Source organism: Giraffa tippelskirchi, chromosome 8, assembly GCF_054371585.1.
Source record: "Giraffa tippelskirchi isolate mGirTip1 chromosome 8, T2T-mGirTip1v1.2.pri, whole genome shotgun sequence".
Classification (NCBI taxonomy): Eukaryota; Metazoa; Chordata; class Mammalia; order Artiodactyla; family Giraffidae; genus Giraffa; species Giraffa tippelskirchi.
Window position 1 is genome coordinate 62,759,977 of NC_137282.1, and position 18,234 is coordinate 62,778,210.

Consider the following 18,234-nt stretch of genomic DNA (forward strand, 5'->3'; position numbering starts at 1 on the left):
GTACTTTTCAATTAGCTTTCATTTCCTAAAGAATTTGCTGCTGGGGGGCAGAACTGGAGGTGGTTTGTAGTCAGTAGCCTTGCACATCCACTTCTTAATTCTAACTGTGTGTCCAAGTTCTTGGGACGTTGCCTGTAGGCGGAAATCTCACCTGCCAAGATGGCCATTTTGCTCTTTCCCTCCCCATCCCTAACCCTTCCATTCTTTCTCTGAAGACAGCGGGCAGGTGCCCTTGACAGGTCCTGGCCTCGGGACAGCCTCTCAGAGCTTCTCCACTAAGTATTCAGTGATTGCAGATACTACTTACAATATCAGATGAGTAATAAAACTCACTCTGTTCTAAGATTGCTAAGCTTTTCTTCTTGCCTGTCTTGGCCAGAGTGGATTTTCACTTTTAGCGAAGGCTCTTTTGGCCTCTGTTGGTGGTCACAGGGTGAGTCCAGAAGTCAGGCTCTCCTGGGCTCCGTGGGCCTTGGTGGGTCCAGCTCTGTCCGAAAGGCCACTGGGCTGGCCTGGGGGCTGGGAGGGCAGGTTACCAGGCATGAGGTCCAAGCGTGCCCCCACACAAGGGGTTTTTATGGGGTCCCAGCCTCAGGAGCAGAGGCTGCGGGCAGGGTCCAGGGTCATTTTTGTCCTCCAGGGAGGGTGGAGGATCGGCATGCCCCCTAGGCCGCAAAGGCCAGCAGGCAGACCACACGGGTGTGGCTTTATTCCAGTAGTCGAACAGGAGAACACAGACGCGCAACTACGGAGACTGTGGACGGACCCCGGAGTGCTTGGCCTGGACAGCCCCTGGCACACGGCAGGCGCTCAGCAGGCAGGCAGGCAGGCCGTGCGGGAATTACTGGGCAGTGAGACCTCCAGAGGAGCCAGAGTGCCCACTCGGGTGGGCTGATGAAGGCTTCCACAGCTTTCTTTTTGGTGGAACTGGGTCTTTGTTGCTGCACGGCTTTCTCTAGTTGCAGCGAGCAGGGGCGATGCTAGCGTCGGTGGCGTCTCTTGTTGTGGAGCAAGGCTCTAGGGCACGCGGGCTTCAGGAGTTGTGATACATGGGCTTAGGTATGTGGGATCGTCCCAGACCAGGGATCGAACCTGTGTCTCCTGCATTGGCAGGCGGATTCTTAACCCCTGGACCACCAGGGAAGCCCCCCTCCCACCTCTGACAGTCACATCAAAACAGGACTCGTCCCTGCGTGTTGTCAGCAAAAGCGGTAAGCTGTTGCTTCTTCATTCATAAGGTGCTTCTCACCAACTTGAGGAACTAAACTCATAACCACAAGTACTATGATGCACTACACACGTTGTTTTCATCTTGATTTTCTTACTTTCAGCGTTCAGAGTTTGGACTGGTTCCTTGCATTGCTTTCGTGTTTTAGTTTATGTTGTGTGGCTGTGGCTCTGCCATGGGTGTGATGGGCTGAACTGTGTCCTCCCCCTCAAATTCCTGTGCTGAAGCCCCGGCCGCCCACTGTGATGGTGTCAGTGAGGGGTTGTTAGGAGGCAATCGTAGTGATGTGAGGTCATAAGGATGGGGTCCTGATCCAGTGGGATGAACGCCTTATAGGAAGAGGAGGGGAGAGCCCTCCTCTCCTCCGGCCTGCTCTGAGGACAGACCACGCAGGGACGCATCACCAGAACTGAGCCCCGTCAGGCTCGACCTCAGAATCGTCACCAGAACCGAACCCCGTCGGGCTTGACCTTGGACTCCCAGACTCCAATTCTGCGAGAAAACAGATTTCTGATGACTACCTCATCCCATCTGGGGAGCTTCATTCTGAGGCCACGCGTGTACAGGCAGAGCCCCTAGTGACCCAGGCCAGGTGGGCAACGGAGGGGAGGGGGGCAGAGAGGGGCGGCTCATGGCTGTCTGATGGCCGCTGTGAGCAGGGTGGTCATCAGGGTCCTGAGGACACGTCTCAAGACGCCCCCCAGAATGCAAACAGTCCTCTAGGTGCACTTGGTCGCGCCTCTGTATCCCCCTGTGGATGGCAGCCTTGGATCGGGACAGGCCGCAGCCCTGCCTAAAACCACACAGCCTGTTAGAGGATGCCCGCCCACCCACGGCCACAGTCCAGGGGGTGACACTGGAGAAGGGGTCAAGGGCAGGGGCCGGCAGCTGGGCGCGGGGTCGGGAGGGGTCAGGAAGGGACAGTGCACACCCCACAATGTGATGCTGAGCAGGCTCGCTGGGGAGGCTGGCATGGTTCTCAGACCATCCACCCTGGAGATGCATTCATCCTGCAAATGCCCACAAACGCAGCCACTCAGCCAGGTTCCTCACCCAAACACTGCCTGCCGCACGAGGTGCCCCAGGGCTCACCCACCGCTGAGGGGCTCGCTTCCCTTCCTCTGTCCCTGGCAGCCTGTGGTCACCTCTGCAGCACCCCGGCCACAGCCAACGATGGCACTGCAGAACCCGTGAGTCCACACAATAACACTCTGCTCTTCTGCCGTTTGAACAGCTCCGTGGGTCTCAGAGCAGCCCCTCTCAGGAGGAATGCCGTGAGTTCTTAGGTCGGGGGATCAAACCTCAGGGGCTGACAGGACACGCGTCGTGCGCATCATCCCAGCAGGGATGGGAGTGTCCTGTGTGACAGGAACACGCAGGGGCCACTCCTCCTGAGGGCTTTGCCTGGAGCCCCGAGAAAGGAACGGCATGGACTGGGCTGCAAGCACCCCGCACTCATCCGGCGGCTATCTCTGGGACAGGAGGCTGAGGGTGGGGCTGGGGACAGACACACGGACACGGCTGAGCCGCCACAGCCAAGTGCTCCGGCCACATCCTGCTGCTGGACGCCACCACCCCCCCACCCCCCCCACCCCCGCTCTCACAGCAACCTTTGAGGCTGGCCTTCCTCCCCGGGCTACCTCAAGGCAGAGGGACACCCAAGGAGCAGTGAAGCTCTTCCCAAAGAGCCAGCCAGCTTCACCCACCACTCAGAGCTCAGCCATTCAGCAAGTTCCCCTGTGGAGCAGAATTTGAACGTGCTTTCTCCCCACCACACCACTGGTGGCCACTTCCCACCAGCAAGAAACAGGAGAAGACCCGAGGGATAGTCACACTGTTCAAGGCTCCTGGGACCGCGACACAGACTCGGGTATTAAAAGATGCCCCCACCCACCTCCGCACCCACGCCTCCGCCCACCCGTCTGTCCTGCATCCAACCAGCATCTCCCGGGGGTTCTGTCTGTCAGGTAGCTTCGGGGCCTTTCGGGAGCCCTTCACTCATGGAAAGACGTTCCCACGGGGACGGCAGACCTGCCCGGAGCCTGGAGGAGGGGAGGCCTGAGTCACCCCTGTGAGCTGAGATTAGCAGCGGCGGGAAGAGAAGGCGACATGAGAGCAGGCACCTCAGGAAGCGGAGGGGACACAGACGGAGGTCCCAGGGCAGGCGCCGAGGAGCTCAGGGAACTCAGGGACGGCAGGGGCCTGTCCTCTAAGGGGGGGTCCACAGGAGCAGACGGGCCGGTGAAGGAGGGGCAGGGCTCTGAGCCACTGTGGGTACACTGTGGGACCAGAGGTAGGGAGGATTGAAGGCTGGGGGACTGGAGGCTGGGGGCCCGGAGGCCTGGAGGCCAGGGGGACTGGAGGTTGGCGGATTGAAGGCCGGGGGGACTGGAGGCTGGGGGCCTAGAGGCGGGCGCCCGCCTCTGAGGCCCGGGGAAACCGCTGGCAGAGGAGCCGCAGTGGGCTCTGGGGGACAGGAGGGTGGCATGTGCCTCTCCCCAGGCCAGGTGGGCCGTCCAGCTGGCAGCAGAGGCCGGCCGGGGCTGAGGCCTGGCCGTGGAGTGGGGCCAAGCCCTGGGGGAGAAAGGGCCCCAGAGTCGCTCCACTGGAGGTCTGGGGATGGGGGGCAGCACCAAGCTCCCAGGTAAGAGGGGGGGCCCCTCAAGAAAGGAGGAGGTGAGCCCCGGGTAGGGAGGGCAGAAGGGCTCGGGTGTCGCCCACCCGAGGCTCTGTGGGCAGGCCCCCGTTTGTCTCCCAGCGGCTCCATCAGGAAACACAGGTTCCAGGTGGATACACGGCAGGTGGCTGAAGGCCTGGCCCCTGCCGACCCGCAGGCTGCCAGGGAGCTCCGGAGGGTCCCTCGTCCGGCCTGGAGGGCTAAGGAGCGCCCGCGGCTGTGCCCACAGCGGCCCGGGCACCTCTAGAGGCCGGTCAAGGGCCGCCGAGGGGCGCCCAAGGCACCGCGCCCCTACTTCGCCGCGGGGATCCCGGGCCCCCGCCCCCCACCCCTCCCACGCTGCCCTCCGCCCCCAAGCGAGGCAGCCGGCGAGGCTGCGCCCTCCGCCTGGGGTCCAGGGAGGGAGAGCGCGCGGGCCGAGGACCGGGCGGCGGATGAGGGGCCGGGGGCGCGCGGGTGAGAGGCCCGGACCAGGGGCCGGCCGGCCCGGGTGGATGTGCGCCGGCGGCCGGCGGGCTGGCGGGGAGCCGGCGGCTGGGTCTGCGCTCGCGTGTGCGCGGGGCAGACGGGAAGGCTCCGCCCCGGGGCGGGAGGGGGCCGCCGGATTAAAGGCCACCCCGGCGGGCGGGGATCGGGACAGCAGCCTGCGCCCAGAGCGCGCTCGGCTCCGCGCAGCCCAACGCGAGTCCCGCGAGCGTCCCGCCGAGCGCACCAGGGCTCCCGCGTCATGAGCATCCGAACAAGGCGCTGAGCGACCGCAGGGATGTCAGGGCGCTGGGCTCCGGGCCCCAGGTGGGGGCTCCTGCTGGCGCTGCTGCTGGCGCTGGGCGAGCTGCCGCGAGCGCGGGGTGTCGAGGAGGAGCCTGGCAGCGCGCACGGGGAGACCCAGGGCTTCCAGGTGGTCACCTTCAAATGGCACCACGTCCAGGACCCGTACATCATCGCGCTGTGGATCCTCGTGGCCAGCCTGGCCAAGATCGGTAAGCTGCCCCGGGCTCCGCGGGCGCAGCGGCCAGCCGTGGGGTCTGCAGGTCCCCTCCTGCGCCCCCAGGGAACAACTGGCCGCCCGCGCCGCCTTCTTCCCAGGCTCCGCTGGCTCCGCTGTCTTGCCTGTGGAAGAGGCGCGTCTCAGCCAGCTTCCCGGAGGTCAGGCCCGGGACCGCAGCGGCCAGTCCTGGGACTCAAGTCGCTCAGGGAGAGGCTCAGAGACCGGCGAGCCTGGCCGGACCCGGAGCGCAGTGCGCGTGGCCGCGGTAACTTGGTTCTGGCCGGGCGGGCGCCGCCTCCTCCCGTCCCTGGCTCCCCGGTCTCCGCAGTCCGTGCTCCTTCTGCCCGCAGACGCCCAGGGCTGCTCCGCGCTGGGTCTCTGGCAGCCAGCTTTTCTGTGTGTTGGGCTTCTCCAGGTCGTTAGTGCAGGACAGAGAGAACGTCTTTGCCTTCCAGCGCTAGAGCACTCCCTCCCCAGTGCAGAAAGAAAAACGGTGCCACTCAACACGAAGCTCAGTGAAATCCTATTTATAGAAGCGAGTCTTCCACTGAGTGTTTCTCTATTAAAAATCCCAGTCTGAAAGATTGCTCTTCTCTTGACTTGCTCCACTGAGCCAGCAAAGTGGGAATTGCAGGAAACTCCAGGCAAGGTGAGAGGAAGGTCAGCTTTCTCAGGAGCAGCTGAAGACCAAAGTTTCCACACCAGGGAGGGTCTTCCGGGGGGCGGAGACGTGATGGCCTGTGTCTTAGCAAGTGGAGCGGGGGAAACTCTGCTGGCGGGGGGTCTGAGGACACCCCCCAACACACACTCACAGAACAGCCGAGACTGGGACGGGTCAGCAGTGGTTTTGGAATGGGGGGCCTTGGGGGTGCTGGCCTCCCCAGCAGGATGGGAGGGGCCGGCTCTGGGGAGAGTTTGTCCGAGGACTCTGGACCTGGCTTGGGGGGTTCCTGGTGGCGGCTGGTTACAGATTGTTTCTGCTTCAGCCCCGCCTGCGTGTGTCCGCTCTGCCAACCAGCTCCCTTTTAAGTCCGTCACGTCTTTCTATTTCTTCAAGCTCTCTGGCCTCTTCCTTACCTCTCTGATGTCTGTTCAGTTCCCTGGCCATGCCTGCCCGGCCCGTGTACCCAAGCTGCCCTCTACTCACTGGCTTTTTGTGGGAGTTCCTGGTGTCAGAAGTGAAATGTGAGCGTGGAGATGTGGTCTCACATGCCGTGTCTGCCCTGGATGTCTCTGCTTTGGGGGACTTGCCAACACTGGTCACTTGCTGGGCAGGTCTAGTCTCCCCGGGGCTCTAGGAGCACCCCGACCTGAGGCTCCCCTGGGAGCAAACTGGGGGGTCTCTTCTCTTCCGTGAAACCATGTAAGGATGATGCGTGCAAGGCGGACCCGCGACTGCCTGGGGTCTGCACCTGGGACCTGGAGCACCCCTGTCATGTAGAGCAAGCATGAACTTTCCGTGCAAGTACAGCCTGGGTTCAGACGTGGGGCGTGCACCTGGAGGGCCGGTGTTACTCTCCCAGGAAGAGCCTACCCGATGTCTCCCAGGCACTCCTCCCAAGGGGACCTTCTCTGGGGGAGGGGGGGCGCCTGCTCCGTCTTGAGTCTTGAGGAGGGTCTTCCTGCTCCACCCCTGCCCTTTCAACAGTTCCACCTGGGGGACCTGCTGGTTCCACTTGAGGGGGGGCGAGGCAGACATTGGGGGAGGCTTGGGTGGGCACGCCAAGGAAACTGAGGGGGGCCCCAGAGAGACCTGAAGGGCTGCCCTCTGCCCTGGGCCCCCGCGCTGCCCTGTGTTTGGCGGCTCCTCCATGGAGGTTCTGGGGCCCCCAACCCCACTTTCTCATCATAGAACACAAACTGGGGCCCACCCCAGCCTTGCCCCGTCCTCTGGGACCTGTTGCACTGACCCCTGTGGGTCTCCAGGGCGCTCCCAGTGGCTCAGCCTGGGCTTCCTGTGACCCCCGCCTCCGGAACATCCCCTCCCCTCGCGGTCCCCCCAAGCCTCGCCACCCGCACCCAGCCACCTCCAAGTACCCATGTGCCCGGGGTCCCCGCTAGGGAGCAAGTCCTCCTTCTCAGCCAGCCTGGGGCCCTGGGTAGGTGACGTGCTCCCAGGGGGTCTTGACTCTGCAGCCACCGACCAGGACCAACTGGGGCCTCGGAGCAGGCTGGATTCCTTTTCCTCTTCCCGTTCTGTCTCCTTCGCCTCCCCTGGGGGCCAATGCTCCGTGGGCCCACAGCGGCCGAGCTGGATCCTGAAGCTGGGGCCGCACTGGGTGGGGGGCCTGCCCAGGCTGGGGTATCCAGGCAGCTTCCGGAACCGGGGCCTAGAGGGGGGCCGGCCAAGCAGTAGGTGTTCCTCGAGGCCACAGGGGGGCCTCCTGGCTTCAGAGGAGGCAGCTTGAGTGGGGCGGCTGGGGGGGGGCGGAGGCCCCCAGCCGCGGTGGCCCTTGGAGACCTTTGCCCTGCCCACGTGGCCCCTGGGTTTGCAAGGGGTCAGTGTTCCATTGCCTCCTCCCTCTTCACCCAGCCTTGGAAGAAGGGACTCTGCAGGGGGCGTTTTTCCTAATCAGAAGGATCCCCCGGGGAACCCTGAGGAGTAGCTGGGGACCTCGGGCCTCGGGTGTGACCCTCTTCACACACCCTCCCCCTACCCCGCCCAGACCTGGGCCTCAGAGGCCGCAGCAGCCTGGCCCCGGAGACGCGAGCCCCTCTCCCGTCTGTGTGCCCGCTGGAGCCCAGCCTTGGGGTCACAGCTGCTCATCAGGCCAGGCTGTGCTTCCCGGGGCCCAGCCCCGGGCCCTGCATCTTGCAAAGCACTGTCACCGTGGCTTCTCGGCTTCTCGTTGGGTCAGCGTGACTGCGGTCCAGCCCCAGCCCTCGCCGGGGGAGGGGGCACAGACCCGGTTGCTGGGACACTCAGGGCCTCTGTCCAGACCAGCTGCCATGTCAGTGGTTTCTCTCAAGTGCAGCCCCTGGGCACCAGTGTTGCGTGGGCGCCGGTGTGGGCCCCTGGGCGCCGGTGTGGTCCCCAAGTGTTGATGTGGACCCCTGAGTGCTGGTGTGGGTCTGGGTACTGGTGTGGACCCCCGGGTGCTGGTGTGGACCCCTGGGTGCTGGTGTGGGTCCGGGTGCCGGTGTGGACCCCTGGGTGCCGGTGTGGGCCCTGGGTGCTGGTGTGGACCCCTGGGTGCTGGTGTGGGCCCCGGGTTCTGTTGTGGGCCCCTGGGTGCTGGTGTGGCCCTCGGGTGCTGGTGTGGCCCCCGGATGCTGGTGTGGACCCCTGGGTGCTGGTGTGGGTCCGGGTGCTGGTGTGGACCCCTGGGTGTTGGTGTGGACCCCTGGGTCCTGGTGTGGGCCCTGGGTGCTGGTGTGGACCCCTGGGTGCTGGTGTGGGTCCAGGTGTTGGTGTGGACCCCTGGGTGCTAGTGTGGACCCCTGGGCACCAGTGCGGGCCCCAAGGGGTGTTCCTGGGCTGTGGGGGAGTGGCGGACAGCACTGACCTCCCAGTCGACACCAGGCGGCTGTGGGAACCCCAGGAGGCGCAGTAGTGAGGACTCTGCTCTCACAGCTGAGGGCCCCGGGCCTGTCAGCACCCCCACTGCTGTGTCCAGCCCCTGTCCCTCTTTCCTGTGGGAGCACCCTCCTCCTGTGGCTCCCACTGAATTTCCCTCGCACCCCTGAGGGGGTCCATGAGAGGGCCTGGAGGAGGGGGTGACCAGGAAAGGCCGGGTGAGCCGCGGGACTCCTTGGTGGGCGCCCCCCGGCGTAGACGAGCCAGTGGGCCCTCGTGGACCCCAGCCTGGCAGAACAGATGAATCAAGGCCCGTCGGCCAAGGCCTGGGACCAGGGCCGCTCCCTAGAGTCTCCACAGGAGAGACGTTCCTGTGCTGAAGGTGTAAAGTCTCCCTTCTCAGGAACCGCCTGGGGGAAAATTACTGTGGTTGTAAAACAATTGGCATTTGGAGCTAAGGTGTCTCTCTGGAACGACCCGGGGACGAGGGGCAAAGGTTGGGAGGCGCTGACACCCCGGTCCTGCCTGCTTGGCAGACGGGACACCCTGGGGAGCCGTCAGTCTGGCAACTTCCCGCAAGGCAAGGCCTCCGAGAGAAGCACACGGGAACTACGACGGCGGGCCTGAGCTCGCCGACCCCTCCGCTGGGCCCTCCCGGCCCCGTGCCTGACTGGCGTCCCAGCGCCTTTCAGCGGGAACGTGGCACGGGCCAGGGCCGGCTCTCCCAGGCCCTTGTCCGCCCACTCCGCCATCCCTAAGGGAAGGGGCTCCTGTGGCTTCGCCCCTGCTGGGCCCGGGGACTGACCTCCCTGCACTGGGGCCCAGGCTGTGGGGTCCTCCCTGGCCTGAGGGGGGCTCAGCTGGGGGCCCCGCCCCCACACCAGGAAGCCTTGGGGGCGACCTGGGTGCGCTCCTGTGAGAGACCCGCTTCGCCAGGGCGGCCACACACCTGCGCCTGCTCTGTCCAATCCCCCCTTGCTGACCCTGCCCATGGTCTCGTCCCTGCTCCATCCCTTCTTCATGCTGTGAAGTCCGTCTCCTCCATTTGTACCGGGCGGGGGGTTAGAGGGTCGCCGGGGGAACCCAGAGGCCTGCAAAGGCCGCTCCCCTCCCAGCCCTGCCTGCAGAACCCGTCAGACCCTGAGGTTCCCCCTCAGCACCCAGGCCTTTTGTCTGAGCCAGGGCAGCCCCGCAGAGGTGGCACAGAGGCCCGGGCCTGGAGGCCGGCCTGCCCCTGCCCTGCTCCTGCAGGTCTGCGCATGGACGCGTGTGCTTGGCCGCAGAGCACTGGACGGCTGAGGGCGCGTGAAGGGGCGGACACCACAAACCCTCCAGGTGCCGGCCCAGCAAGAGGCTCCTGAAACTCCTCAGTCAAATTCTTAACCAAATTATCACACAGCCTCCTGTGAGGGGCGCGCCCGGTGACCACCCCACGTGCTCACGAGGCCGGACCCGCTCAGAGCCCCGTGGGAGTGGCAGGGTTCTGGGGTTCTCCGGCGGGGGCAGCTCACCCCTGAGGCCTGGCCCACAGCAGCTCCCCCACAAGCTGAGATTCTGTGCGTTCACACCTAGCCCTGCCTCCTGGCACAAGCCTGGATGGAGTAGAGACGGAGCAGACCCACAGGCTCAGACTCGCCACAGCGTCTGCGCAGCTGGCTCACGCGGCCCCATGAGAAGCCCGGCCCGGGGTCCGCGCGCAGTGACGACCTCTGGGCCTGAATGTTTGTTTATTACTGCGGCAGACATGCTTGATTCCTAGCAGCCGCGGCTCCTAGCACTCGTGTAACATTCATTTTGCCAACATTAATGCTGCCACGTGCCTGGTAGTGCCACAGCTTCCGATAAAACAGGCCAGATCTCCCTCAGGGCGTGTCAGTCCCCAGGGGCAGGCGAGGTCAGCCGCGGGATACAGGGCACCGCGTGCCGGCGAGGGCAGGGAGGGCGGGCGGGGGCCTGGGCAGGAGAGAGCCTGTGGCTGGTGGGCGTTGCCAGGGTCCAGGTGGCCCTCAGGTGGCCCTAGGGTCTTGTGAAGGCCCTGAGGTGGCTGTGTGGGGGCGCTTTCTGGCTTCCAGGCCCCTTGTGTCCCAGGGTTGGGTGAGGTGCCATCTCGCCTCTGCCAGCCTGACCGGCCTGTGGGGCCAGGGCTGAGGCCCCGGGCGGCACCTCAAGGTCGTGGGGTCTGTCCTTGGAGCCGGCTGTGTCTCAAGTCCACACCTGCAAGCCAAGTGTTTACTCACTCGTTCTAGAAAGAATGGAGAGGCCCTGGGCCTTGTTGGAAACGGGGAGTCAGAGTCCAGGCTGAGGGGTCAGGCGGTGGCCAGGGTGCAGTCTTCCTGTCTGCGGGACAGTTGAGGTGGACCACACAGGGTGGGGCTGGCAAAGCGAGAGGGGCTGGGGAAGGTGGTTTGGGCGAAGACGCCAACCAGGGAGCCGGGCGTTGCTGGGAGAGCAGGCCGTCGGGGCCTGGGGAGCCCATGAGAGGTCAGGGCCGGACAGTGGGGAAGGGGACAGGCTGGGGCCGTGGACTCGGGGCGGCCTTGAGCCCGGTGGTCCAGGCCCCAGTCAGACTTTCCGCTTCAGGCGCAGACATGGCCCGGGCAGGGGAGGCTGGGTGTGGGCTCGTGGAGGAGGGCGGGGCAGGCTCCCTTTCCTGCTGGGTAAGTCAGGAAGCTCCAGGGAGCCCGCCACCTGGAGAGATACCATGCCGAAGTCCAGCCAGCTGTGAGCTCTCAGCCGGGAAAGAGAGGCAGGACGTGGAAGCTGAAAGCATCTGTCTCCAGCAGCTTTCGGGACAAGGCAAAGGGTGAGGGGCCACCAGCTCACAGGGCTCTGCTTCTTCTCAGATTTAGCGAGCTTGGACGTTGGGGCGGAGTGGACACGGGTCCACAGCCTCTGCAGCCTACTCTCCTAGAACGTGGCCCTCGCATGGAGGGGACTTGGTGCCGCTCAGCCCCCGCCCCCGCTAGATGTGGACCCAGCTGGACAGGGTTGTGTGCTCATGCCCATGGGTTGAGGGTTTCACGCGTGTCACTAAGATCTAGCTTCCATGTGGCCGTGGACCTGGGGACCTGAGGTCCCCTCATGTGCCTCTGGGTCCCAACTCTCCCTGCCAGTGTCCGCGAGGGGTCTGTGAGCCAGGCTCGGGGCCTGGTGAGTGTTTGCATCGTCTTCACCCCCAGGCCCTGGAGGCTCAGCGGAAAAGAACCCACCCACCATGCAGGAGTCACAAGAGACACGGGTTCAATCCCCGGGTTGGGAAGACCCCCTGGAGGAGGGAATAGCTGCTCACTCCAGTGTTCTCGCCTGGAGAATCCCAGGGATGGAGGAGCCTGGTGGGCTACAGTCCATGGGGCTGCAAAGAGTTGGACACGACTGAGCGACTTAGCACGCACGCACATATCCCAATAGAGTCAGGAGCGCTGGCCTGGACATGGAGCGCCTCCCCCCAGCAGGAGAAGCTGCCCCCCCAGGGAGGGCCGCTGTGAGGAGCCTGTTGCGGGGGTAGGCGGGGGAAGGAGGCTTGGCCCCTGAGAGTTGGGTCCTGGGCTCATGGAGGCCTTTCCAGCTGGAGTAGTCACCAGACACCCCCTCCAAGGGAAGGACCCCAGAGCTGATGTCGAAGACTTAGCTTTTCCTGGCACCAGAGCCCAGTCAAATCTCAGAGACAGAGTCTGGGGTGAAGTAGAGAAAGGAGAGCGTTATCGCTTTGGTAAGCAGAGGGATCCACCGTGGGCTCCCGCCCTCAGAGCCGTGTGTCCCCGCTGGGGAGGACGGGGACAAGTTTCACAGTAATTGTTCAGAGGGGCGTGATCAGCTCATGGACATTCTTCTGAGGGGCGGGTGGTGAGCTAAGTAGGAGTCCACATCGTCAGCCTTCAGGTCCGACTGGTCTGGGGTCTGCATGCTTGCGGGCAGCATATCGTTAATCATTAATGCTCCCACCTGGAGGGGTTTCTGTATCTGCAGAATGGCTCAGAGACTCGGAGTGTGTCCCCTGATGGGAAAACAGGACCTTGCCCCAAGGCGCTGCTCTTGATTGTTCCTCCCTGGTCTCTGTCCCCTCCCTTCCCTAATGAACAACTGCTTGGATCTGCCCCTTGGAGCTCAGGGAAGGTCGTGGAGGTGGATGAAGGCTGCTTCCTGCAGCCAGAGAGTGGGGGACACAAGGCCTTGTGCCCCGGGGGTGCTGAGGGCCCTGCACAGAGTCAGGGCTGGAAACAGGCCTGCTGTCCCTCTGCCTGCGGGCGGGATGGGGGTCCATCTGCCTCCTGCTGCTTTGCAGAGGCCAGTTCGGAAGGAGGCTCCCGAGAGGCCATGTCCCACCCCGGCCATCCCCGCAGGGACTCGGGAGCCGAGCGGGGTGAGCCCTGGAACATCAAGTGTGCCTGCTGCCCCTTCTGCACCCCGAGGCGGCCAAGCCGTCCTCCTGCTCCTTCTTTGACAGTTCAGACGGGACCGGCCGCCCTGTAGCCCAGGGCGGGTGTGTCACGGCCTCAGACTGCCTTCAGCTTCTGGGAAGCCGGTGAGACCCCTGGTTCTCAGGCCAGTTCCAACACCATACATCAGAGCTTCCGGGGTGAGGCTGGGGCCAGGCCCAGGCTCGCGGGGCCCCGGGATGGGCAGCGGGCAGAGGCCACGGGCACTGCCTTGAGCAGGCATGGCTGGGCTGGGCTCCGGGCGGCTGCCTTCAGCCTCACAGAACTTGAGGCTCCCCAGGGCACCCCACGCCTGGCTTCTGCCTGGGCTGTCACGGCACACAAGAGGACCTGTGACGGGCAAGAGGCCTTGCTGCAGGCAAGCTGCCGTCTGCTCTTCACCCTGGAAGCTCTGATGTGAGCTGTTGGGACTGGCCTGAGAACCAGGGGTCTCACCGGCTTCCCAGAAGCTGAAGGCAGTCTGAGGCCGTGACGCACCCGCCCCGGGGTACAGGGCAGCCGGTCCCGTCTGAACCGTCAGCTGTCAACTTCAGCCTCCTCAGTGGGGACACGGCCAGGTCCAGCATCTTAACAGGTGCTTAGAAGGTGCCCGGGGGACATTCCGTGAGCTCGTAGTCGCCCTGCACAGCGCCCGGCTTAATAAGAGTTCAACAAATAAATGGTTGAATGAAAATGAAAATGCCAAGACAGACACAGTAACTCCAGACACTAAGTCTGAGGTCAGTAGTGGGAGGCAGGACCTCACGGGGGTGGCCGGGACGGGGCCAGTGCCCTCTAGTGCGGGTAGAGGGGGCCGGGCACTCCTGCCCCCACACCTGGCCCTGCAGCTCCGGCCCCCCGGGTGGGGTGGGGATGATTTAGTGGCCCCGTCAGGGCGCTGACTTTCACCCACCAAGTCTGCGGCTGGACAGGGTGTTACATGGAGCCAGCTGAGTGAGGAGTGACCTCTGTGTGACCCGTGTCAGCCCCACGCAGGGCACCTCAAGCCCCAGCCACTAGTGACCCTCTCAGTGCTGGTGTCTCCAGGACCGTGTTGCTAGGATTTGGGGGGAGGGGTCAGCTGACTGCCATTTAAAAATACAGTTAGCAGGGATCAGGGGTGAGCGTGTGAGGTGGGGCCTGTGGACACACCCCCACGTCCAGCAGTCCCCCAGCCCCCCACACACAGCCTACCTTCCCAGGATAAGCTGGAAAAGGAGGGCAGTGTTTCCGGGCAGGCCCTGGGATGGAGAATGTGGCACCCCTTGTGGAAATCTCTTACTCATTAACTCGACAGAACCAAGAACGCTCTGCAGGTCGGGCACTCTCGGCTACGAGTCCGGCCTGCGCTTGGGGGCCAGAGGCCTTCCCAGCCTAGCACCCCCTCTGCCTTTCCTGGGGCACTCCCGCAGGGCGCACCAGGAGGTGCAGGGTGGGCGTGCATGGTGGCCGCCCAGGGACAAGGCCCAGCTCTCTCAGCAGACCAGGGGAGCGGCTTCTAGTCCTGATCTCCCCAGCCCGATGCTCTGGGACCCTCTTCCCAACATCTCCCCCGCCCTCCCAACTGTGGTGTCCAGCCCGTGCGGGGTTGGGGACCCCGGCACTGGTCTCTGTAGCGCCCCTAGGGGGCACCCAGGGGACTGGCTGTGAGAGGCACCCTGAGGCTTCCCATGTGGACCCCGTTTTGCCCGGGGCTCCTTTTGGTGCCGAAGTGTGGAACCTCTCGGGAGGCAGATGCCCAGCGCGCATATCCCCAGGCGGAGGGAGGTGGGCCCCCGGCCCGTGGGAGGGGACCAGTGGGGGGCGGGGAGGCGGGGGCCAGGCGGACCGCGCGCTCTGTCCCGGGAGGGGCCTGGCCCTGGCCCACCGCCGCGGTGGCCGCGTCCGAGGGCAGGCTGCCCAGGGCGCGTGGGAGCCCCGCATCACCGCCCCCACCCACCTCCAGGAGCCGCGGGGCCACGGTTGGCTGTTCTCAGCCTCATCCGCACGGCCCGGGCCTTACCGCGGGCAGTTAAAGTTAAACGAGACGCACCGTCCGGGAGCAAGGTCCTCAGCCCACAGCCACACCCTGGTCCGCGCTCCGGGCCCCCTCCCGTTGCGGCCCCTAAGGTGTGTGTAGGGTGTGGGCCACAGACCCCGGCTCGTGTCTGAGCAGGGAAGTCCAGGGCGGGGTGGTAGGCGTGGACACTGGTCTGGGCCTCAGGGGACCGTCTCCCCTGGAAACCCTCTCACCCCCGGTCCTGTGGAACGGAGCCCCCCTGTCCCGAGGAGGCCCGCGTCACAGACTTCAGCCCGCGCGCTTGGTGACACAGAAGGTGGCCGTGGGGCAGCACGTGCTGTTCTGGCCCCTGCGGGACTGACCGTTTTCCCGAAGCCGATACCGTCCGGGGTCGGCAGTGCAGTTTCCTCCGCACGGACTCGAATGTCCTATTTACGCCCCCCATCTCCCAGGCTGCCGGCCTCCAGCCCCCTGCTCGCTGCTTCGCCCCCTCTGCAGGGCTGGCGCCTGCCCTCAGCCTCTGCCCTCGGCGGGCACCTCGCCTGGCACCCCATGCCTTCGGCCTTGGCGAGCTCCCTTTGTGTGGACTCATTCTGCACCAGACGCGACTCTCCCATTCCTCAGGGCCTGGCTGTGCCATGGGGGTGACGATGACTGCCCTCAGCGGCCTGTGACCCACGGGGTTCGTGCTGGGGACCCCTGCTCCCCGGCGATGATGCGCTTCAGGGGGATGCGTCTGCCTCGTGGTGCGGGGCCCCGTGGGCAGGTCCCCCGGAGCCTGCGGCAGCCTCCCCGCCCCGGAGAGCATGTGGGCGCCTTCTCCTCTCGCCTCTCGTCCCCTGCGCCGGCGCCTGTCTTCACCCTCTGTCTTCTGAGAGGCCTTGAACTTCATCCTCTAGCTCCTCCGCTGAGTCTACAGTTTCTGCTCCAGTATTTTCTCACATTTAACAAAAGGTTTGTAATCGCTGAACGCACTTTTTTGTTGAGGTTGCAGCTCCTTTTGCCGTGGGTTTCCCCGCATCTACTGGCCACTGGCTTTTGGGCCACAGACCTCCCATCCCCACCCCCAGCAGTGGCCAGTGGGCTGTCCTTGCCCGCGGGCAGCCAGACCTCACGGGGCCCGGCGGAAGTTTATGGGCTGCGAGGGTCAAGGGATGGCATGCCAGCATTTTCAGGTCCCTCCTTCCTGCTGGCCCCGCCGAACATCTAAATAAAGAAAATCGCCCCTTTGTTTTTTCCGGGCTTGGGAAAGAAGCATTTAATCCACCTTCCTTGCAGGAATCTGACTTTCATCTTTATGGCCGCCCAGAAAGGTCTAGCCTTATCCTCATACGATGAGGAAGCCTAGTCTACAAGGGATAAAACAGTAACGTGCTAGTGACCTCAGAACAGAAAGCGCTCGAATGTGCAGAAACCCTGACTCTTGATCCCTCAGACAGGTGGGGCTCCACTGAGCAACCCCAGCAGGGGGGGTCCTGGGGGCCAGCAGTGGTGGGTTGGGGGTCATGGGGGGTCCTGGGGGCCAGCAGGGGAAGCGATGGGGGAGGGGCAGCATCCAGGGAAGGGCCCTGGGGCAGCCGCTGCACTTGGTCCTGAGCCTTCCGCGTGCTGAGAGTGCAGGGTGGTCCCAGTGAGGGTGTTGGCGGTACTGTTCTCCTCCAGGGGTGAGAACCAGCTTCTCATTCCAGCTTCTCTCGCGACCTGGTGCCCATGTGGGGTCCTCTGATGGCCTCCCCGCCTCGGGAACACTTTGCCCTCAGCAGCACGGTGTCCATATCAGAAATCAATAGTCCCATGGCTTCCTGCTGCTCTGGCTCCTGGCAGTGGCCCATGACAAAGTTCTGGCTTTGGGGGCCAGTGCTGGGAGCACCCTGATAGCGGTGGCTGCAGTGACAAAGCCACCACGTGAACGGCAGGCATGGTTTATGACACCTTGGAACATTGACCACACACTTTATCTGCAGAAAACATGTCCTCGGAGAAAACACCTTGCTGAAATTTTTCTCATGAAAGTATAAAGGTCGATGGAGGGCTTCCCTGGTGGCTCAGATGGTAAAGGGCAATGAGTCATAATCTTGCTCCCCTACAGGAAATCTGTTTGCAGATTCTCCGAGCCCAGCATCACGCCGCCCCCCCGCCCCCAGCAAAGTGAAGCATCCTGTGTCCTGGCTTTGGTGGACTTCACGGCAAATCTGATCGTTACCCTCAGTCTCCAAGCCAACCACCAGCCCCACTGAGGTTGGCTTGTCTCCTCCCATGATGGCTCCCTTTGATGTAATTAACTTTCTGTTCTTGAATCTTAGAAGTTTGAAGAATGCCTTTTCTGGTTTGTTTGGGCTCCAGGGCCACCAGCCTCCAGCTTCCTCATTCTATAATAGCAGAGTCACTGAGCACATGCCATTCTGGGCCCTTTTTACATGTCGTGCTGAGAGAGGGTTTGTGTGGTGCTGGGGTCTGTGTGACCCTGATGGAAACCTTACTTCTTCCTGCCTTGGCTGTTTTTGCTGGTGTGTGCCTGTCATAGCTCGTGTTCAGTGAATCCTTTTGTGGAGTAAGGTCTCAGTGACCTGATCACCAGCTACTCCAGCAATCACGCCCTGTGACTGTCTGCGTGAACCGTCTGCACCTGGGCCTCTGCCATGGTTCCCTGCTCGGGGCCCAGTCGGAGCAGCCTCTCAGCCACCCTCTTCTGAGGCCCCGGCCCCCACCCAAGCTTACCTGCCCTGCACCCTCAGCTTTTCTCACACCTGCTCCAGGTTCACTGGAAGACAGATCAGTAGAAATCATCTAATCTGAAGCACTTCTCAAGTCTCTAAGTTTATATTTTTCATCAAATCAAGGACGCTTTTGGTCGCCATTTCTTCAGATTTTTCTACCCTGTTTTCCCTCTCCTTTTTCTAGGGCTCCAACTTTACATACATTGTATCTTCTGTTATCATCACACACACCACTGAGACTCTGTATGCTTTTTATCTTTTTCTTTGTACTTTGGATAATTTCTACTGTTGTCTCTATCTACTATTAAGCTCATCCATTGACTTTTTTTGTATCAGATATTGAATTCTTCAGTTCTAGAGTTCCAATATGGTTCTTTTAGATATCTTCTATTTCAAGGGCCAGCAGATTACGCCCATAGGCTGGCTGACTGTTTTTGTAAATAAAGTCTTATTGGAGCACTGTGGTATCCGTCTGTTCATGTATGTCATGGCTGTTTTTGTGCTACAGTGGCAAATTGAGTAATTGAAAATCAGAATGTATAGTCCACAAGCCTAAACAATTTACTATCTGGCTCTTTTAGGAAAAAAAAAAGCCAAATCCTATTCTATTCCACTGCTAAGATATACTCTTTGTTAATTCATTACAAACATATTTTCCTTTACATCCTTGAGCATGGTTGCAATAGCTGTTTT

The 18,234-nt window shown here is 62.9% G+C and overlaps 1 protein-coding gene across 2 annotated transcripts in view; it reads left to right on the plus strand.

Moving 5' to 3' along the window:
* Positions 1 to 4,668: 4,668 nt before the first annotated feature.
* The window catches only part of SLC9A3 (solute carrier family 9 member A3), a 35,069-nt gene continuing 21,503 nt past the window's right edge, over positions 4,669 to 18,234 (plus strand). For both annotated transcript variants that reach the window (XM_081522312.1, XM_081522313.1), the window contains exon 1: positions 4,669 to 4,885. In XM_081522312.1, coding sequence (XP_081378438.1) covers positions 4,669 to 4,885 — 217 coding nt within the window. The remainder of the gene's footprint in view (positions 4,886 to 18,234) is intronic.